The 18492-nt window shown below is 40.1% G+C and overlaps 1 protein-coding gene across 1 annotated transcript in view; it reads right to left on the bottom strand.

The window, feature by feature from the left end:
- The window catches only part of LOC103803948 (ribosomal protein S6 kinase alpha-2), a gene marked incomplete at its 3' end in the record, with an annotated part of 129498 nt that extends 112929 nt beyond the window's left edge, over positions 1-16569 (bottom strand). The window contains exon 1 of the mRNA XM_009076530.1: positions 16471-16569. Within this exon, the coding sequence (XP_009074778.1) occupies positions 16471-16569 (99 nt within the window). The remainder of the gene's footprint in view (positions 1-16470) is intronic.
- Positions 16570-18492: the final 1923 nt, after the last annotated feature.

Genomic DNA, 18492 nt, shown 5'->3' with positions numbered 1-18492 from the left:
CAGGAAGAGGTGGCTGCGGTACCTAGGACTGTTCTGCTGACCAGCTTCTGATCAAGGCAGCAGATAACCACAAAGTAAACAGTTTCAAAGTCTAGTTTGGCCTCTGTGCTCTCATCATGCTAACTCAGTTCATTACAGATTGCTCCAAGGAACAGAGGTATATTCTGTCCACCTCCTTTGTCCCATGAACAGTTTATGTCACAGGTAAATTTTTTTCCTCTCTCTGTTGTTCATTCTCAAGCCTCTTTCCTTCTCCCTCCACACTTCCTCTAGCCCTTACACCATCTGTCCAAGTGGTCCTTCTCTTTATGCACACTATTGCATTCTATTTCTTCACTGTCTGTGATCTATATTTAGTTGCTTTCCTGTTTACACACCCTTCCAGAGAGGGGTATTGTTGAATGTGACTAGTCAGGAAGAGCAACAATACAGTTAGAGCACAAATCCTTTCAGAGGAGTATCTGGGATGAGAAGCCATACAGGATTGGGAAGGATAGAAAAATTTTCTTAAGATTAATCAGATAGAGAAATCTGAATATAAATTCATAAAACCCCTTAGAGCATGCTGATCAAAGCCAAATACCTAAGCAGGGGAAGAAACAAAGGCAAGGAAATACATGCAAACTTTATTCTTTTTCTATGAACAGTGCTTTGTTTTTTCCCCATAAGATAAAACCCTTTAGTTATGGAAGCCTCACAATAATTGTGCTCTTTGCCCAAACTACCAGGAGCTCCTGAATATGAACCCAGAGTGCATACATGATTACAGTTCTGGGTAAAGTGTAAAGGCTACTGAAGAGTTCAGTGTTGGTTGGTTCAGAAACAAAGTGGTTTTAGTGTAGGATTTGTAGGCATATACCAGGTTCTTAAGAAGTTGGCTGCAGTACAACTGAAATCAGGACAGACAAGAACACATGAGCTCACCATGATGGGACAGTAAAGAACACCAATGCAGTGTCCAGGAAGTGTCTATCCGGTCTGAGGGACACTTGCACAGCAAAAACCAGAGCATTTCCCATCTTCAAGTTTCTTGCAATAATAAGTAGCTTGTGAACGGGGTGGGGGTGGAAATAGAGACTGGTTGTGAAATAAAACACTGGGGAAGCTTAATATCATGGATATTCTCCATAAGTAAGAGCTATTTATCTTTAAGAAATGGAGAACACAGAAATCTATGATTTGGATCAAAAGAATTGTCTGATTTTTGCTTTGGAATATTATCATTATAATTTTGCAGGCAGTTTTGATTATCATAGAGAATCAAAAGCTCTGATAATCCTTAACATTATGCTAGCAAATGCATTAGAAGCTCAGGGAATTTTGGGTGCAAGTTATTCACTTCCCTGGTATCACTAACTATGAAAGGAAAAGCTGGAAGGCTTTGTAAAGCTTCATAGGTATCTGAAAAACCAAAGAGGTATGCAACTGGTGATTTCACATTTAAACCATGTGTGTCACCAGTAGATCCTGCACAGTGTATATCAGAAAAATGTCTGTGCAATGGAAAAAACATGTCTCAGTAGTTAGGACTTAAATATGAACATGGAGCTAGCCTCAATGACTAGCAGACATTCCCAGGCCAAAGTGGGTCCACTGTCTTTGCTACGACACCAGAAGGGACAATATGTAGTGATAGGACAAGGAGTAATGACTTTAAATTGAAAAAGGATAGACTTCGATAAGATATCAGGACATTTTTAATGTGAGGGTGGTAAGACTCTGGAACACATTGCCCAAAGGAGTTGTGGATTCCCCACTCATGTTCAAGACCAGGTTGGATGGGGCTTTCAGCAGCTGGTCTATTTGAAGGTATCCCTTTCCATGGCAAGGGAGTTGATACAAGACTATCTTTGAGATCCCTTCCAACCCAAGCCATTCTATGACAAAGGGAAAGGCTACAGAGCAGAAGTGAAGGCAACAACAGACAGATCACAGAAGTTTCAAGGGAAGTACATTTGCAGAATTAAATGATCCATTAAGCTTATTTGCTTCAGTTAGTGGCAAGAATGGGTGTTTATAAGGCATTTAAACAAGGGGAGGTATGTGGTTCAGTCTACAGGATGGGCTTCAGCAGTGAAACAGAAGATGCATCTTAAGCATCTGGGAAAAAGATGATGTCATTAGCGGCACTTTTCAGAGGCAGGAAAAGCCTCTTAAAGACCAGAAGGGAAAAGCCTACACCTGTGGGGACAGGAGATGATATAGAAAAATGGCTCAAACGTGAGAACAGAAGGGAGGGAACAAGGTCAGGAATTGTTCAGTCATGCCCTGAAATCACTGAGTTAAAAACCTGAAAGGGAGAAACAATTTTTAAAATAAGTTACACAATATCAGTTTTGGGGAGAGATTTCCATTAATATAAACCTAAACCACATTGTAGCAATTTCAGTTCAAAAGGAATGTGAGCCTCAAAAACCTGAGCTGCTAATCTGTTTGATGACCAGCAGAACTAAATAAAACTCCACTCTGAGTCAATGAGAAGTTGTGTATGGTATTATGAGATCAAACTCTAATCCTCTTAGTAGCATTTTGGATAGAAAAACTGCCATACTATATGTATTTACACTGTTACATGCTTTATTCATATATATATATGCCATATACACACACACAAGATATGGCTGTAACTACAACATATTCCTTATAAATTGTATCATCTAAATCCTGTTCTGAAACTGTCCTAAAAATGGAGCAAAATACCACTTGGCATTGTTTGCTTATGTTCCCCTTACTGCAAACAACAGAACAGACTGTCTGATAAAAAGATGTGTATAATCTGGTTAATGTAAAACAATTGTTACATGCACCCACATAAGTGCCCTTCTCTCCTGTTTGCAGCGGTGTCTCATTTGTAAGTCAAAGTGTAAGGAGGCTGTGCAAAACAGGTCAGTTTTGACTCCAGGCTGTGGGGAGCATATAGTCAGGGCTTGGCTAAGAAATTCAGCAGCTTCACAGTGTCACCAGGCAGAACTCTTGCTTTGCTCTTTACACATCCTGCAATCATCAGAAAACTTCAGCATTTTGTAGATTGATGCACCTGACTATTCAACATGCAAATACAAGACATCAAACTAAGTAATTTGATAGTGATATGCAACAGAATTTTGCAGCAATTATTAGAATGCATTATTTCAAGGACAGCATCGGTAAAAACCAATATCCTTCCCAGACTTGCTTGCTCCAAATATTCTGGCCTGAGGACTTCTCATTGCACACTCCAAAGCCTCTTACCAGACAGTCTAGATATCCACTTTTATCCAGAGAAATTAATTATTCATGTCAACAAAGCCAGTATCAGCAGCAAGACAGGATATTTCAAGCAAACACTGATGTTCTATTATAATTCTGTAACAAGTATTCTAAAACCTTGTGAGCTATTGTACTGTGGTAATTTTTCTGGTGAAGTCTAACTTTGTCAGCCTACACTTTCTACCAACACCTATGGGATCTTAAAAGTAATTTGCCTCACCCATTAGATTAGAAGTAAAAACTGCTAAAATAAAAGAAGGAAAAAAAAAAGAAAAAAGTTTTTTCATAGTATGGGGAAAAACATTAGTAAAAGACTGCACTGTTGTGATAAATTATGTAATTATTGGGGACTATAGTATTTCAAAGCCCAAATACTTATACAGGTAAATAGACTGTCCACTTGTTTCCACAGCAAAACCAAATACACTTCTCACAAACAAAAAAAAAAACCCAAAAAACCAAAACCCAAAATAAACCCCACCTAGTTTGCTTCCTGGCACTGAAGTATAGAAACTGTTGATGAATCCAGTTTCTTGTCAAGCTGTCCCCCTCTTTCCTGACATCTCCCTCTGCTTAGTTTCTTTAGTGGCTAGGGAGTAAGCACTCCTGTTCCCCCTGTTCCACCATTTTGTGGTAGCAGTGGTGCCTCTTTCTCTGGGCCCCTATTTTCATGAACCTTACAGGAACATTATGTCTCTAAGAACACTATTCTTCTGCCTGTCTCTCTTGAATTTGACAACACTTTCAAAGAAAAGGGACAGAAAGAGGTATGGAGCACGTATAAAGCCTAATTTTTAATTTTTTTTTTTTATTTAGGAAACAAGGCTAAAAATGGATCCAAATCAACAATTCAGTTTTTCGGTAATTTCCTGTGTTTATACACAGACAATCCCCTTCAGATGACTGCACAACAGACACACAGCACACTGACACAGTACAATTTCAGAAAACCAAAGGAAAAGCAGTGCAAGACCCTGACATTTTGGTTTGCATACAAGAGAACCATCCCCTGCTGGGGTAACAGAACACCACATCCATCCACTGCTGGCTGGGACCCTCAGCAACTCCAGAATCACTTAGTTTAGGCAAGAGTTAGAATTATACTGAGAAAAAGGGAGATTCCTAACTTAACAATCTCAATATATTTTAGAGGCCAAATATATAGAATATTGTGATTTCAGATTCAGATGTGCTGCCATCCTACACTTTAACCTTCAATGCAACCAGGTTTAGCCTGCTAGGTCCACAGGCTTGGCCAGGGGACTGCTCTCCTTTACATGTTCAGTTATGAGGATGCCAGTTTTGTGCTAGCCCAAAAGTTGGTTGAAATTTAAGATGCACTTAAACATAAAATTACAACTTTTTGGGGGGATATAGTCCTTGTTGGCAACTTGAGGCAACCAGCCAGAGGACAAGAACGTTTACCTAGAGCAGGTTGTTAATGCATTCTGCTACATCTCATGTTTTGGCAGGGAGGAAGAAATTACTGCTGTATCAACAACAACAATGCTAGCCTGATACTGTGGTGTCACAACAAAAGCAATACAAGTCTTCTCTGATTCAGATCTCATTACAATTCCAGGGAGGAAAAAAGAGCAATTTAATTTGCTTTTCCTTTGCTTTGAATTGTGTAGGTGTGCACTGGTTTAGGCTTTACTGCATTGTGAATTTAGAAGAAGTAGCTCTTAACTACGAGGGTAAGGTGCTTTGAATGGAAGATCTTCTTATCATAAATTACTAAATTAATGCAGAGAAGTTTGAAACTTGTCATAAAAATACCAAGATGAACAACTACACAAGTTCACTCCTTTCAGCAAGCTGAAATGAAAGATGACCAAGCAGAAATCATGCAAAGCCATGAGACTTCATGTGTCTTCACACACCTGAAATCACAATGGACCAAAATTGGCATCTGATTTTCACTTAAAGATTTTTTCCTCCAGGTTCAAAAGAATACCTAGAGAGTGAAAACACAGGCAAAACAGGAACAAAAGTTGCCATGCAAAGCAAAATTATAACACTGATATCTTTATTTCACTATTTTCTATGATATTGTAGATGCCATAGTAACTGTGCTTTAAAATCAGAGTAAGGTGCTGTGAAAATGGGACTATATTGAGCTAAAATCCCAGACAGACATTCATGCTCAGTTGAAAGCAAAGCTGAGTCATAGGTATGAAACCCTCAACAATACACCCGGGAGCGTGTGATGCAAGGGGACTCCCTAGAAGTTTTTGCTGCTGCTCTCCCTGAAACAATCACAAGACATTTAAGCTACAGAAAGTCAGAATGTAGAACCATTTAAAGAGAAATAGGCAGAGACTATAATATATGAGGTGGGGACGTTTCTGACACATGCAGTAAGTACTGCATTTGGGATTTGCTCTGGAGCTCTCTGACCATTGCCCAGCCTCGGGGGTATCTCCTCTGAATCCACACTTCCTCAAACAAAGCTCTGTTTTTACTGATGACTCCCCAGTTACCCTAGTAAACTAGGAGTGGAAAGTACCAAAACAGAGGCAGTACAAGAAAAGCAGAAACATGTGATTCCCATTGTTTGAGTCTAAAGCATAAAACAAAAAAGCTGAATCAGATGAATGATAGGGTGAGGGGGAAGGAAAAAGCAGAACTGTTACCTTACAAGGAAAACATCTGAGCAGGCATGAGACTCAGTTTTCTACCGAGTTTCAGTAGACATCAGGAGTCAAGAGCCTGGTCTCAAGGGCACAGTTTCCGTGAGTGCAGAGCTCAGCACTTCCACGGTCCAAGCTGAGTGACTTTACATCAGTGCACAGCACATTCAAATCTTCAACCTTGATTTACAAGAGGGAAGAAACGCCTGCAGACAAGAGTAAAGAACTGTATCCAGGAGGGCAAAACAACTTAATTTCTTCTCCTCAGTAACTGGAAAATGGGGAGTTGATGTGCCTCCCCGAAGAGATGATATAAAATACCAGACAGCAACAGCTCTCTGATCACCAGAAAAATAAATGACTGGTTTTGGACCATAGTGGTACTCCATGGAGAGAGCTCTATTCTTATTTCTGTCTCAGTCCCATGCATTTCACACCAGCAAAAGGTTTCAAAAAGCAAGGGCAAAAGGGCAAACCTTCTCTTGACTATAGTGCGTACAGCATGTAAAATGTTTTCTAAGTCCCCACTTCCCTGGGGATAGGTTGTAATTGCCATGGTTGTGCATGTGATTAACAACAGAGAGGAACAGACAAGCACATAAGATGAGGCTAAGAAAAGCCCTAAACTGATCAATAGAAGAACAAGTGGTCAAACACAGAAGAAAAGGGCTGATCTATTTTTCATAAATAAGGCTTTTCAAAGAGCTGTTTTTCAAATGACCCAGACTGTCTCCATTAGAAAAGATTACATTTTTAATTCACTCATTTGACACGTACTATGAGAAAGATGGAAATATTAAGTCAAAAACTTAAGACTTTCCTTACACTTCCTCCCATAACATCGCAAATGTCTGTCTGTTATAACATTTCTTTCAATACAAACACTACTCAAATTAATTTTATGGCTTCTTATATGAATCTGTTACTGAAGGAGAAAACACTTAAATCAAGCAGGGGAAAAACTGGTTTCCCTACCCTAAGCAATTTGTACTCTTTCATAGCAGAATACATTTTCAAAAGTAAATGGGTATGTGAACTTCATCCTGATGGTGGAGAGAATATTTTCAAAAAGGGAATTGGGATAAAATGCATATCTTTTGGCAGATAATCACTATAGGTAGTGCATGCTTTGGAAGTGACAGTCCTCAGAACCATTAATAGTATTCCTTCTAATCCCTAAGCAATTTGTACTCTTTCATAGCAGAATACATTTTCAAAAGTAAATGGGTATGTGAACTTCATCCTGATGGTGGAGAGAATATTTTCAAAAAGGGAATTGGGATAAAATGCATATCTTTTGGCAGATAATCACTATAGGTAGTGCATGCTTTGGAAGTGACAGTCCTCAGAACCATTAATAGTATTCCTTCTAATGTCCCATACAGGCTTTCCTGTCTGGGAAAAATGAAAAATTTGTTTGCTAGAATACAAAATCCCTGTTGCTGAGTAGGCTTTTAGAAATTAATTTCATACCAGCAGGCAAAACATGCCATTAGGGGTTTTTTCAGCACATGGCCTTTCAGAGAAAGGTAAATACAGATTGAATTTCTCTGCTGTGTGAGAGAAGAAAGGATACTATAGCACCAATGGCATAAACAGCCACAGGAAGGAAAAAGAAAACATCTGGATGCTCCCATATTTGCATTGGTGGAACAGAGGAAAGTAGGTGAATCGGTATTATCTACACCTACTCTGCAGAAAGAGTAAGTTCTGCAGCTCACCATACTTATCAGCACTGCTAATTCATATATTATTTTGTGACATTAACCTTTCCATAAAAATATGAAAAGTAAAACCAGGTGCACTTGAAGTACACTTTTAGTATGGACTCTTCCATTCTGCAAATGCATAAAAACTTGAAACCACACAGGAAAAACCAAATCTCAGCAACAGATCACAGGAAACTGGTTTGTCTCCAGCTCTGGCAACATGAATGATTTTTTTGCCTCATATCGGTTTGCAGTCAACATGGTACATGCAACTGTCTTTTTTCAGACCAGAACTAATGCCCTCAAAGCACTCATCCTTATGACATAACGGCTTGAGTTAGCCACCAAACTAAGGATAATGTACATTAAAAGTTTTCAAAGGAGAAAGGAAAGTCACTCCTCACTCCCCCTCAGCTTAGTTTGATCCAGCTTCTCAGCCCCTCAGAATGGCAGGCATCATAAACCTGGTCAACTCGCAGCGCTGGAGAGACTGAGAGAGATTAGTTATGTTTACTTCAGTGGGGGCTTTGCTGCCTGTACACTACACATCGTGTTTTCTGTGTGGATTCAAGCAACACACTTTCACCCACTTCCTGAGTGAGCCTAAACAAGTGGTCCTCCTTTGGAAGGAGAAGTTGAAGTTGACAGAATGCAGAAGTAAGAGCTAAGATTGACTACCACACTTTCCTTTCATCCTTGTATGCCTGTTTCACTGGTTGCCACATACAAAGGAGAATGTAACTCCAAACGGTACAAAAATCTGAAAACCAAAACCAGATACATCATCTTCTCCATTCTTTCAAATTTAGACACTGCAGTATGTTTGAAATCAGCCATAAAATGCCAACATGTGAAAACCATTCACATTTTGAAAATGTCTCGGTTTAGCTATCTTGATAGTATTGATTTAAGGAGTTTGTTTTGGAAGAGAAAGCAGTATTTTTTCTTGCCAGAAAAAGGTTTTAAGTTTTTACAACAAAATGAAATGTGATTAAAAAGCTTCTGAGTTATGTACTATTTAACATCTGCACCCATTTAGTAATCAAAAGATTCAAATCCAGTAATATGAAATGGTCTTGAACTGTGTCACAGAAACAACAAAACATAAAGCCTTACTTTTGGGTTATACTTTAGTACTAATTGCAATGCATAACCATACAGGAATAAAGTAGATACTGTGAAGACTAGCAGCAGATCCAGCAGGATTTCAGATATTCAGTGAGATCACTAAAATGAATGCAATTACAGTGCTTAATTGCTGTCCCAGGCATTTTCTAGTCATAGAGATTGTACCATACAGGAAAGACTGGCATGGAGATGTGCTGATGCATAAGTTAAAGGCAAAGACATCTGTCAGAGTTACAAAACCTGTCCACTAGTTGCTCTCAGCACAGAAATGGAGAGAAAGTTGAACTGCTGCAGGAATTTCTCTGTACTCACTAGAAAAAAATCAACAGAAATTTCTACTAAGAGAATAAACTCCTCCCCCCAGTCAAATGTGGTGAGTTGCACCTGTCTGGGTGCCTGGTGCCCATCAAAGACTCTATCACTCTCTTCACTCAGGTGGACAGCAGAGCAAAAATAAGAGGGAAGAAGCCCTCATGGGTCAAGATACAGGCAGTTTAATACAGGTGAAAGCAAATACCGCATGCAAAAGCAAAGAACAACAAAAGATATATTCTCTAATTCCATCAGCAGGCAATGTCCAGCCACTTCCCAGTAAGTATGGCATCAGTAAGTGTAGCAGTTGCTCCAGAAGGCCAATGTCATAACAACAAATGCTTCCCCATCTCCTCCTTTTTTTTAGCTTTTGTATCTGAGCAGATGCCATACGGTATGGGATATTCCTTTGGTCAGTTTGGGTCAGCTGTCCTGGCTATGTCCCCACCCAAGATCTTGCCCACCCCCAGACTATTGGTGTGCGTGCGACTTCTGGGACAGTCAGGCTTAACAAATGCCAAGGGCACAGCCTCTTTCTCCAGAGCATTACCACCCCGAAAAAGGCTAAATCCCCAAACACATTCAACAATACACAGATCTTCCAAACCCATAGGTTTGAATTTTTCCAAACATTTTTGAGCATTGTTCGACAGTTCTCACCACCACCTAATTCATTCACTTTCTCTTTATGACATACAGCAACCTGTGCCATACTGCTAGCCGAAAGAATTACTGGATTCCTTCTCTCCTAGAGACATGGTAAATCTTTAGTCTGGAATACATCTTTGCATTAATTTGTATATGGACATGTCTAAGACTTGGTCTTGTCAATGTTGACAGAAAAGACTCACAAATTCAGCATTGAGTGAGGTTTTCTTTGCAGTTTTTAAGGCCAATCTCTAATATTCCTCTTGAATAGATGCAAATTTTTACTATGCTTAAATATGATTTGTAGTAGAAACAGCAGCCTACATTAAATTCTGTAAGTTTTCAGCTGAATTTCTATACAAACATTAAAAAAGTTTAATCATACCAGACTCTGAACATACATACACACACAAAATATATTCCATGTTTACACAAAACAGAATGAAAAAATAAAATCTAGGTTTTATCTTCTGTGCTCTCAATGATTCACACTTCTAGTATCCTCGAACTCCTGACTCTCAGCTAGAAGAGAGCTCTAAGCTCTCTCCCATCCCATAGTAAATGCAGCTCTGCAGAAATATTGATACATTTCAAATACAGTACCTTTCAAAGTACTGAGAGAGATTGCACAGCTAAAGGATGACTGCTTCCTTCAAAGTCTTCCCAAAGCCAAGCTGTGGCCACCCCATCACCATGTATGCACTCAGTGAGGGAACCTACATCCCGAACTGTTTGCCTGGAAGGCACTTCCCTGTGTATGAATTGTTGTGGTGCGAGGAGACTGAATAGATGTATCACTTCCTTCCTTACACATTCTCAGTCAGAAAGCTATTTTCAAGGCAGATGCAGTGATCCTTTCCATTTCCTGTGACTTTGTTCTCTGGGATGCAAAACTGCACTCTGTTAGACCTGTTGGCATCACACACATAGAGAAAGAGAATGTCCTGTGTGCAGAACTAACCACTGCTTCTCTGCAGTACTTCAAGTCTTTCTCAACAGCAAATACTTTTACAGAATCCTTGCTGAACTAGGACAGTAAGTCTTGTTAAGTGAACAAACGGAAATGACTATCAAATATTTAAATGAAAAGTATTTGTACTTCGGTAGCTGGTAAATCAACATAAGGAGGTTTTTTATTCTGATTTCTGTCTTAATTTAGAAATATTTTCAGTTACCTGTAAGGACACAAGTGCAGAAAGCACATGCAAAAGAAGCTCTCTTCCACGACTAGAATGAAAATGCATGAATCAACTGCTACTGATAATAAAAATAGGTGCAGTAGAGCACAGACAGGACATAAAGTTATGGGCTAAAACCTAGAATAATTTTTCTCTTGCATAAAACTACATTACTCCAAATAAGTGCTAGGCAGGGGCTCAGCTGCCCACCAGGTCCCAACCAGTCCAACAGGTTCATCTCTTCTTCTCCTGTACACCCACACACAGATGCTCCTGGCACAAGGAACCAGGGCACTACCTGGTTCACAGACACAGTGGAGAGGCCTCTCCGTTTCATTCATTCCATCATTCATTCATGATCATGACCAAACATCTGTTGACCACACCACTGCATCATCACCAGTCACGCAAGGTGTGCATGTCCCAACAGCTGATCAGACAGGACCCTTCCCACAACACAATTAAGACCTTGCCTGTTATATGATGAGATCAGGCCCATGCTCTACCCCTGAACATGCACGTGCTCTGGCTCTGTGACCAGAGCTGGTGTGATGCCTGTCGGAACTGATCTGACATCAGAGCCCATGGATCAAGTCTGTCACCTCTAGACTAAATGCCAAATACCATCAGATCAGGGCATCATTTAGATGGTGGAAATGGAGCATAAAATGACAGTCTGGACTGGTCTTTGACAGGGTAGGGGGCTTTTGAAATGTAAGTGATTTTTACAAGGGACAATTAGCATCCAAATAAAAGGAAGAGATTCTCCCTAACAATGTTGCTGTGACTGGCCCAGGGTCTTGTTCCTAACTTTCAGAAAGGAGGAAGACTTTTTTCCCACCCACCCCACAGCAAAGACTGAGGAAAGGGACCTAGAAAGCTTTCAAATACATAAAAGTCCTGCTGCAGTTACAATGGGGAGGACAAGAAGACACAGGCTTAAATTGTCTTAAGAGGAACTTGTGTTAGAGATTAAAAAACTTCTCAGATGTTAAGGATAATGTTGCAAAATATACCACCTACAGAAGTTACGGGCATTTCCCATTGGAAGCCTTTAAGAAGAGGTTAGAAAAACATCTATGTTTGGTGGAATAATTTAGATACAGCTCATGCTGCCTAAGCAGGAAGAGGAGGAGTCCAGATTAAGGTTTTTTAGATGCCTCCCAGCCCTGTTTTCTATGATTTTCCTGTGGATAAGTTATCCCTACATCTAGCTGCTTAATTTCCCCTTTCTGTAGCTCAGCAGTTAATTTCAGGCTTGTGGGAAAGCACACATAGCAAGCCTGAGGCACAAGAGACTTTATCTGGGATAAAGTCATAAGTAGTTGGGGAACTGGGGAGCCATTTCTTTATTATGAATGTGTACATATGTGACTATGCCCCCTTACCATCAAAACCAATGTAAATAGGTAGAATAGTATCAAAGGACTTGAATTTTCATCATAATTTTCATTTTGCAACTAGGGAATGCAAAGCACAAAAGTCTGAACCATCTGTAATGACACAGCAACTTGTCGAAATGACCCTAAAAAATGGATTTCCTGGCTCCTCAAGTGACCTATCCTGATGGACTACATGCTCCTCCTGTTCTCACTCTCCCTCCCCTGCCCTGCCTTCCTTCCCCCCAGCAAGCCATTCAAGACTACAAGAATTGAAGCATTTCCTCATAAAAGTCTTGCCTGCAGCCTGGGGAAGTTAGGCACTACAATAGTGTTGAAACTTCTGCTGCAACAAGAACACACATCACAAAGATGATCATTATCACAGGAAAAAAAAAAAACAACCCAAAAAAACTAAAGCTGCATCAAAACTTGCACCTTGCAGAGCTGATTTTTGGTTGTTGATCCTCATCTCCTTTCTTTAACTTGCCTTTTTCTGGCTAACCTTTGACAGAAAGATTCTATTCCTCTACCAAGTGATTATCTATAAAAATAAAAGAAGACAGAATAAAGGACATACTACTGATAAAGCTTAGAATTGTTTTTTATACAAGTGCAGAAGAATTCACAAGTGATTGCAAGTATTGCTCCAGCCCACTGTGCAAAAGGCACAGTCTAGCTCACTTTCCTAAAGCTGCTGTAACTTTAGTGTTAGAACCAAGGGAGGACCCACACTTGAATCATCCACAGGAGGTCCTGACTCTCACAACTGACTATGCCAAGACATACCAGGCTCAAAATTAATTTGCAAGAACTCTGATAGGCTCTAAGCCACCTACACAGACCAAGCATAATTTAGATTCACCATAACCAGTAAAACTAAATAAGAATTAAAAGAATTAGAGAATTAAAATACATCAGGAATGCAAAAGACTGCATCAGTGGAATAAATATAATAAAATTCTTTGCATGCTTAGGCATTTCCTAGCTTATTGGAATGGCATATTTAACTTCTGATTTATAAATCAAGGGATATTGCTCAGTGCCATAAGATGCATTCCACTGGGTCTCAAAGTCTTTAGCAGATCCACACTGTGCGTACTTCCTCCTGATGGTTTCACATTCATGTTCATCAACACTCAGCAAGAACCATAAACAAAGCCCTTTCTCAGTTGCACACATGCAGTTCCCATTGACTTCGCTGAATTTTCAGCTGACTTCAATCAGAACTCTGTGCATGCAGAAGGGCAAAACTTGGCTCTGTATATTTAATAAAATTACATCACTAGATACCTTATAAATGAAGGGCAATGTAGGCCATACTGAAAAATAATATTAACTGAAAACCTGAAACTGTAGCCAAAGAGGTTCAAATTTCAGCCAGGTTTTCCCAGAACAATAAAAAGGGAGCAGATTTTAGGCAAGATGAAATGAAATCCCTGCAATATCTCGTTTACCAGAGTGTGCTCTGCCTCTTTTAGTAGGACAAAGTGGGAAACCCAGTTATCTACATAAGGCAATGATCTTCTTGTCTCAGGTAGAGCAATGATATTGGCATATGAAACAATTAAGTGAAGGTCAAGTTACAAGCTGTGATTTGCTAAGTCATTTTCTGCATCTGTATCCCTGCTCTTTAAGCTATGAAGCTCATTGCAAGTGTATATAAAGCATAGAAGAATACCACAGTAGAAAAAATGATTAATCATATGATATTAATAACTAATATTTTTGATCTACTCTAATAGTGGTATTTTAAAGATACTAAATGCTTGAATGTAGGAGTATCTATCTTAACCCTTCAATCCTCTTCCCACCTGGCCAAAAGAACACCACAACAAAAATCCCACAGAACCTAGGAAAAACAGTTCCCTTCCAAATTTCAAATGACCTCTCGCAACAAAATTTCTGCCAGGTACATTAGCTAATGCACACTAAGCAAAGCAATGCCACATGTGTTTTCTCCAGATTTATTCCCTTTATTTTGCTTTTACACATTTCATGATGTAATAACCTGTACCTTTTTACTGCATTTTTTAAAATATCTACCTATTAGGATGAAGAATATTCTGACTTCTAACAATCCAGCTACCAACAGGCTTCCTTGTACTTTCTGTTTGTCTGACAAGTGCTCGTAAGCCTGCAGTTACAAATTTATATACAGAAGTACTCAGGGATGGAAACCACAGAGGGGGCTCAGTGTTAATGTTTGGTTTTCCCCTTCTAAGCAGTAACATCTCTGATGATTTTCACACTTAAAGAGCAGAACAGATTTTATGAATCATTTTTTCTTCCTGGTTGGAACAACCCCTATTCCCCATTGCATTATAATACTGAGTCACTTTGCATCAGGTTGGTGATTACTGGCAAGCCAACAGAGAGAGAAGGGAAGTAGACAAAATGCTCTGGAGCTACATGTGCGATAGGATATATATGCCTCTTGAAGCAAATTATTTAAAATCAGGAAAAAAAATTACAGTACAACTCACAAAAGGGAAAACTATTTCATACTTATTGGAAAAGTCTAAATGTAACACTGATGAGCAAAGGGATGGTAAAGACTTTTTCTTTCTTTCTTTTAAAATTTTGTTAAATGAAGCAAAAGTCTAGTCTGGCACAAATGCTGAACTGTACTGGTCATCCACAACAGATTATCCAGTAAGTTAGTGTGGTGGAATCTGTTTCTCCCAAACCATGGCACTGTCAAATGAATAGCTACAAGGTCTGGTGGAGCTCTCTTCTCTCTATATCCCCTCCCCTCTTAACATCCCATCCTGACACTGGCAGCCTGTGAAGACACTCTTCTCAGAACTCCTTCACGTAACTCCATGTCTACTTTCTGTTGGCTCTAGTGGAGCATGAGCTTTGTGAATTTACAGTGTGTTACAAGGAACATTGATCTATTCTGGCTTACAGTCTGCAATTCCAGGTACACAACAGGGAAAAGAAGGGTATCCCCACCTCTCCTCTCAGTCCTACAGGGACAGGGCTAGTGCAACAAAGGAGCTATTAGTTTGTTTTAAATGCACAGCACGACTATTTGGTGATGGAAATAAAATCAGGTACCTTACATGATCATTTTTCAAGAAAGTTGATTTTAAAGGGTTAAGAAAAAAATATCCAACAAGACACCCAGGCCAAAACCTCTGCTTTTCTGCATGTCCTGTTTAAGCAATGACACATGAAGAACTTTATGTTCAAACAATTACCTAGTGCTTTAAATAGGACACTAAGGGAATAACATTTTAAAATTTATTCACCCTGCCTAAGACTAATCCTCCTCCTGGGAATACCAGTGCAAATCAGAGTAACTCCTCAGAGGTCAATTGAAGTACACCAGCACACAATAAATGTGAGGCAGAAGGGAATCAGGCCCCATCTACCTCTATTTTAATGCATAGATTGCAGATCATCTGCAATGATAAAGTGAACAACATAAATATAACTGACATCTATTCAATTGATCTCACATCCTGCCGACTATTCACAGCTCCAAATATAGGGCTGAAGAACAATGGTTCGAGGAAGAGAGGCAGAAATCCTCTTCTAACCAACCCATTCACACATTCCAATTTGCTAATACCTCCAACTTGAACTGCCTTTATCTCCCCACACTGCTAAATCACTATAGGTTTAATTTGATATTGTCCCCCCATCAGCTCTTGAAGAACAACTTCTCCTACAACAAAATAAACTAAAAAATACCAAGACAGATGCATGGAAGGGAAGACAAATGCAAAAATATGAGCAAACATGAGAACCTAGAGAGAAACAAGCAAGAAAATCTCTATCTAACATACCACATAGATATAAAAAGGCACTAGTAAATTGATTCATTATTTGGAAATCTAGCACTAAGAAAGAATGGTATATGTGCAGGGGAAGACTAAAATATGAGGCTATTGCAAACTATGCTGCCATTTGTTTTAATTTAAGTGGATCTGTAATTATTTCCTACAACTTCATGATGTCCTGAACCAGCTTCCTCCTCCCCTGCAAGGCTGATAAAAGGAGCCTTGACAACACACTAAATATATTATGCAATGTATTGAATACTACTGAGAAAAAGCACTGAATTACACTGAAACAAAGAACATTGGGTGTGAACATCACTACCTCCAGAGAAAGAGCATCTTTAACTACTTATCACATCAGGAAAAACAGGCATTCTCTTATACCTCTGTTACCTGCAACTAATGATATTAGCTATATTTAACAAACTTAAGGCAAATTTTACCTCAAATCTACTTAGGCTCGAGCTCTTTGACCGAGACTTCTTGCGGAGATAGACTGAGAAGAACCGACGCACTGTGAACTTCTTCATGTTCATGTCCATTGCCCTGTCCCAGCTGTGGCGCGGAGCACGAAGGAGCTGCAGCGCCGGCAGAGAAAGCTAGTGCATCCCGGTTGCCCCTATTTATATCCACAGGCAGGAGATCCTCCAAAGTGTCTGTTTCTGTTCATCAAGCCAGGCACAGCTAGACTTGCGAGAGAGACGCTGCCGGAGCCATGGGAGCCCAGAGCTCGCTCTTCAGAGCATACAGGCGTTCTACTCCCTCTCGCTCGCCACTGTTTACATTTCAGTGCGGCAAGCCCAACTCTCTCCCCGCTGCCTCTCCCCCTTGCCTTAGGTCCTACTACACCCAATCAGGCTCTGCTCTGGCTGCACGCAGAATCAGCGCCGGCAGATAACAGCTCCTGCATCCCAGGCGTAGCAGGTTTGAGACAAATATTAGATGTGTCTATTGCTTTGCACTCCCTCTCAGTCAGGCTCTTTCAATTTCCTGCTCTCTGAATCACATGGGGGATAGGCACATGCTGCACTTCTGTTTTTAGCTCAGAATTCAGACGCTGCTATAATTACTGAGGGCTGCGGTGGTCAGAGCCGAGAAGAAATCAGCTCCCCTGTGAGAGTCGCTCCTATGAGAAAGCTGAAAGACGCCGTGCCCCTACTGCCAGAGTAGAAGAGTCTGAATCTCCTCTTATTCTGTGGAGTATGCGAAATAACACTGCCCCCCTGCCCCTGAAATTGAAAAGCTTAACATCCTGCTCACAATTACCCACCCGCTTTACATTAAAATACCTAACACTAGCACAGCTCTGAAAATAGAAAGCACAATCTCAATGGTAAGTATTACTATTCTTACTGTTCTGCAGCAGGGAGCTATAGCCCTTCTAGGAGGTTAAATACATACATCTATTTACGAGCTGTAATTTTGAGCTGCCTACTATACTGCTAAGTGTGCAGACTTACAGCTGCACCCCCATCTCCCTCAACAAAATCATGTTTTTCAGCTTTTCTTCAAAAACTAGTGAATCTCAGTGTGATCCAGAGACCAAAGAGCTCTCTCTGTCTGACGCACAAAGCTTGGACTCCTTGTCCATGGCAGCCTTTCCTTAGCAGTCAGAAACGACTACTAAGAAGCACCCAGACATGCCTTTCTCCTGTAACTTCATATGGAAAGAAAATTACTCTGATGACTTTTTAATAACTTGGATAAATAAGCCCAGGGAGAGCTGACACCACTGCAGCCTGAGAAGACTCTCAGAAGTTAAAAGACAATACCACTCCAGTCCATCTGCTCTAAAAGAGAGATGCATTTTGCTTTAATTGCTTATCTGGATTCTGCCATGAACTGCCTCGGCTGGTAATGCCTGTCGCTACCTGCTTTGTTCACAGGTTCTCTGTCCTGCTCTTCTGTCTACGTCTCACCATGGTCTATATGTACCTGGAAAAGTATTTAATAAAAATAAAAATATTTTGGCATTTATGGTTTCATTAAAAAGAGGTCAGATTGGAAAGGCTGCCATTATAGGGCTCTATAATCTCATAACCTCCTACGCCTGGACCACTGCTGTCTTCCCCAGCCCAAGATAACTGTTGCAGAGTTGCAGCCTGCTTTTCCCCTTTTTCTTTTCAGCACTTCCTGATTGCTTTTTTAATTCTTTTGCTTTGCAACAAAAGTATCTTCAGGGGTTGCTTTCAAAGTGCTGCCCTGGTGTAAACCGTGTCAAGCCTAGGAGCCCTTGTGTCATTACAGTTGTGTTGTTTCTCAGCTAAAGATCCTGGAGAAGAGAACACTGCCTCAGGCAAAAATATCAGGTATCTATAGGGACACCAAAACCCTCTCCACAAGTAAAATAATTAACAGGTTGAAAGGCAATTTAGTTGGTATAGCAATTTCGTTGGTCAATGCCAAAATTATTTGCTGATGAACCTCTCGAGTTCTGTGTCTCCTCACAACCCTGCAGTATTAAA

This window comes from Acanthisitta chloris, unplaced genomic scaffold (assembly GCF_000695815.1).
Source record: "Acanthisitta chloris isolate BGI_N310 unplaced genomic scaffold, ASM69581v1 scaffold4396, whole genome shotgun sequence".
Taxonomy (NCBI): Eukaryota; Metazoa; Chordata; class Aves; order Passeriformes; family Acanthisittidae; genus Acanthisitta; species Acanthisitta chloris.
The sequence above is the reverse complement of the archived record's forward strand: the minus strand, read 5'-3'. Positions and strand labels throughout refer to the sequence as shown.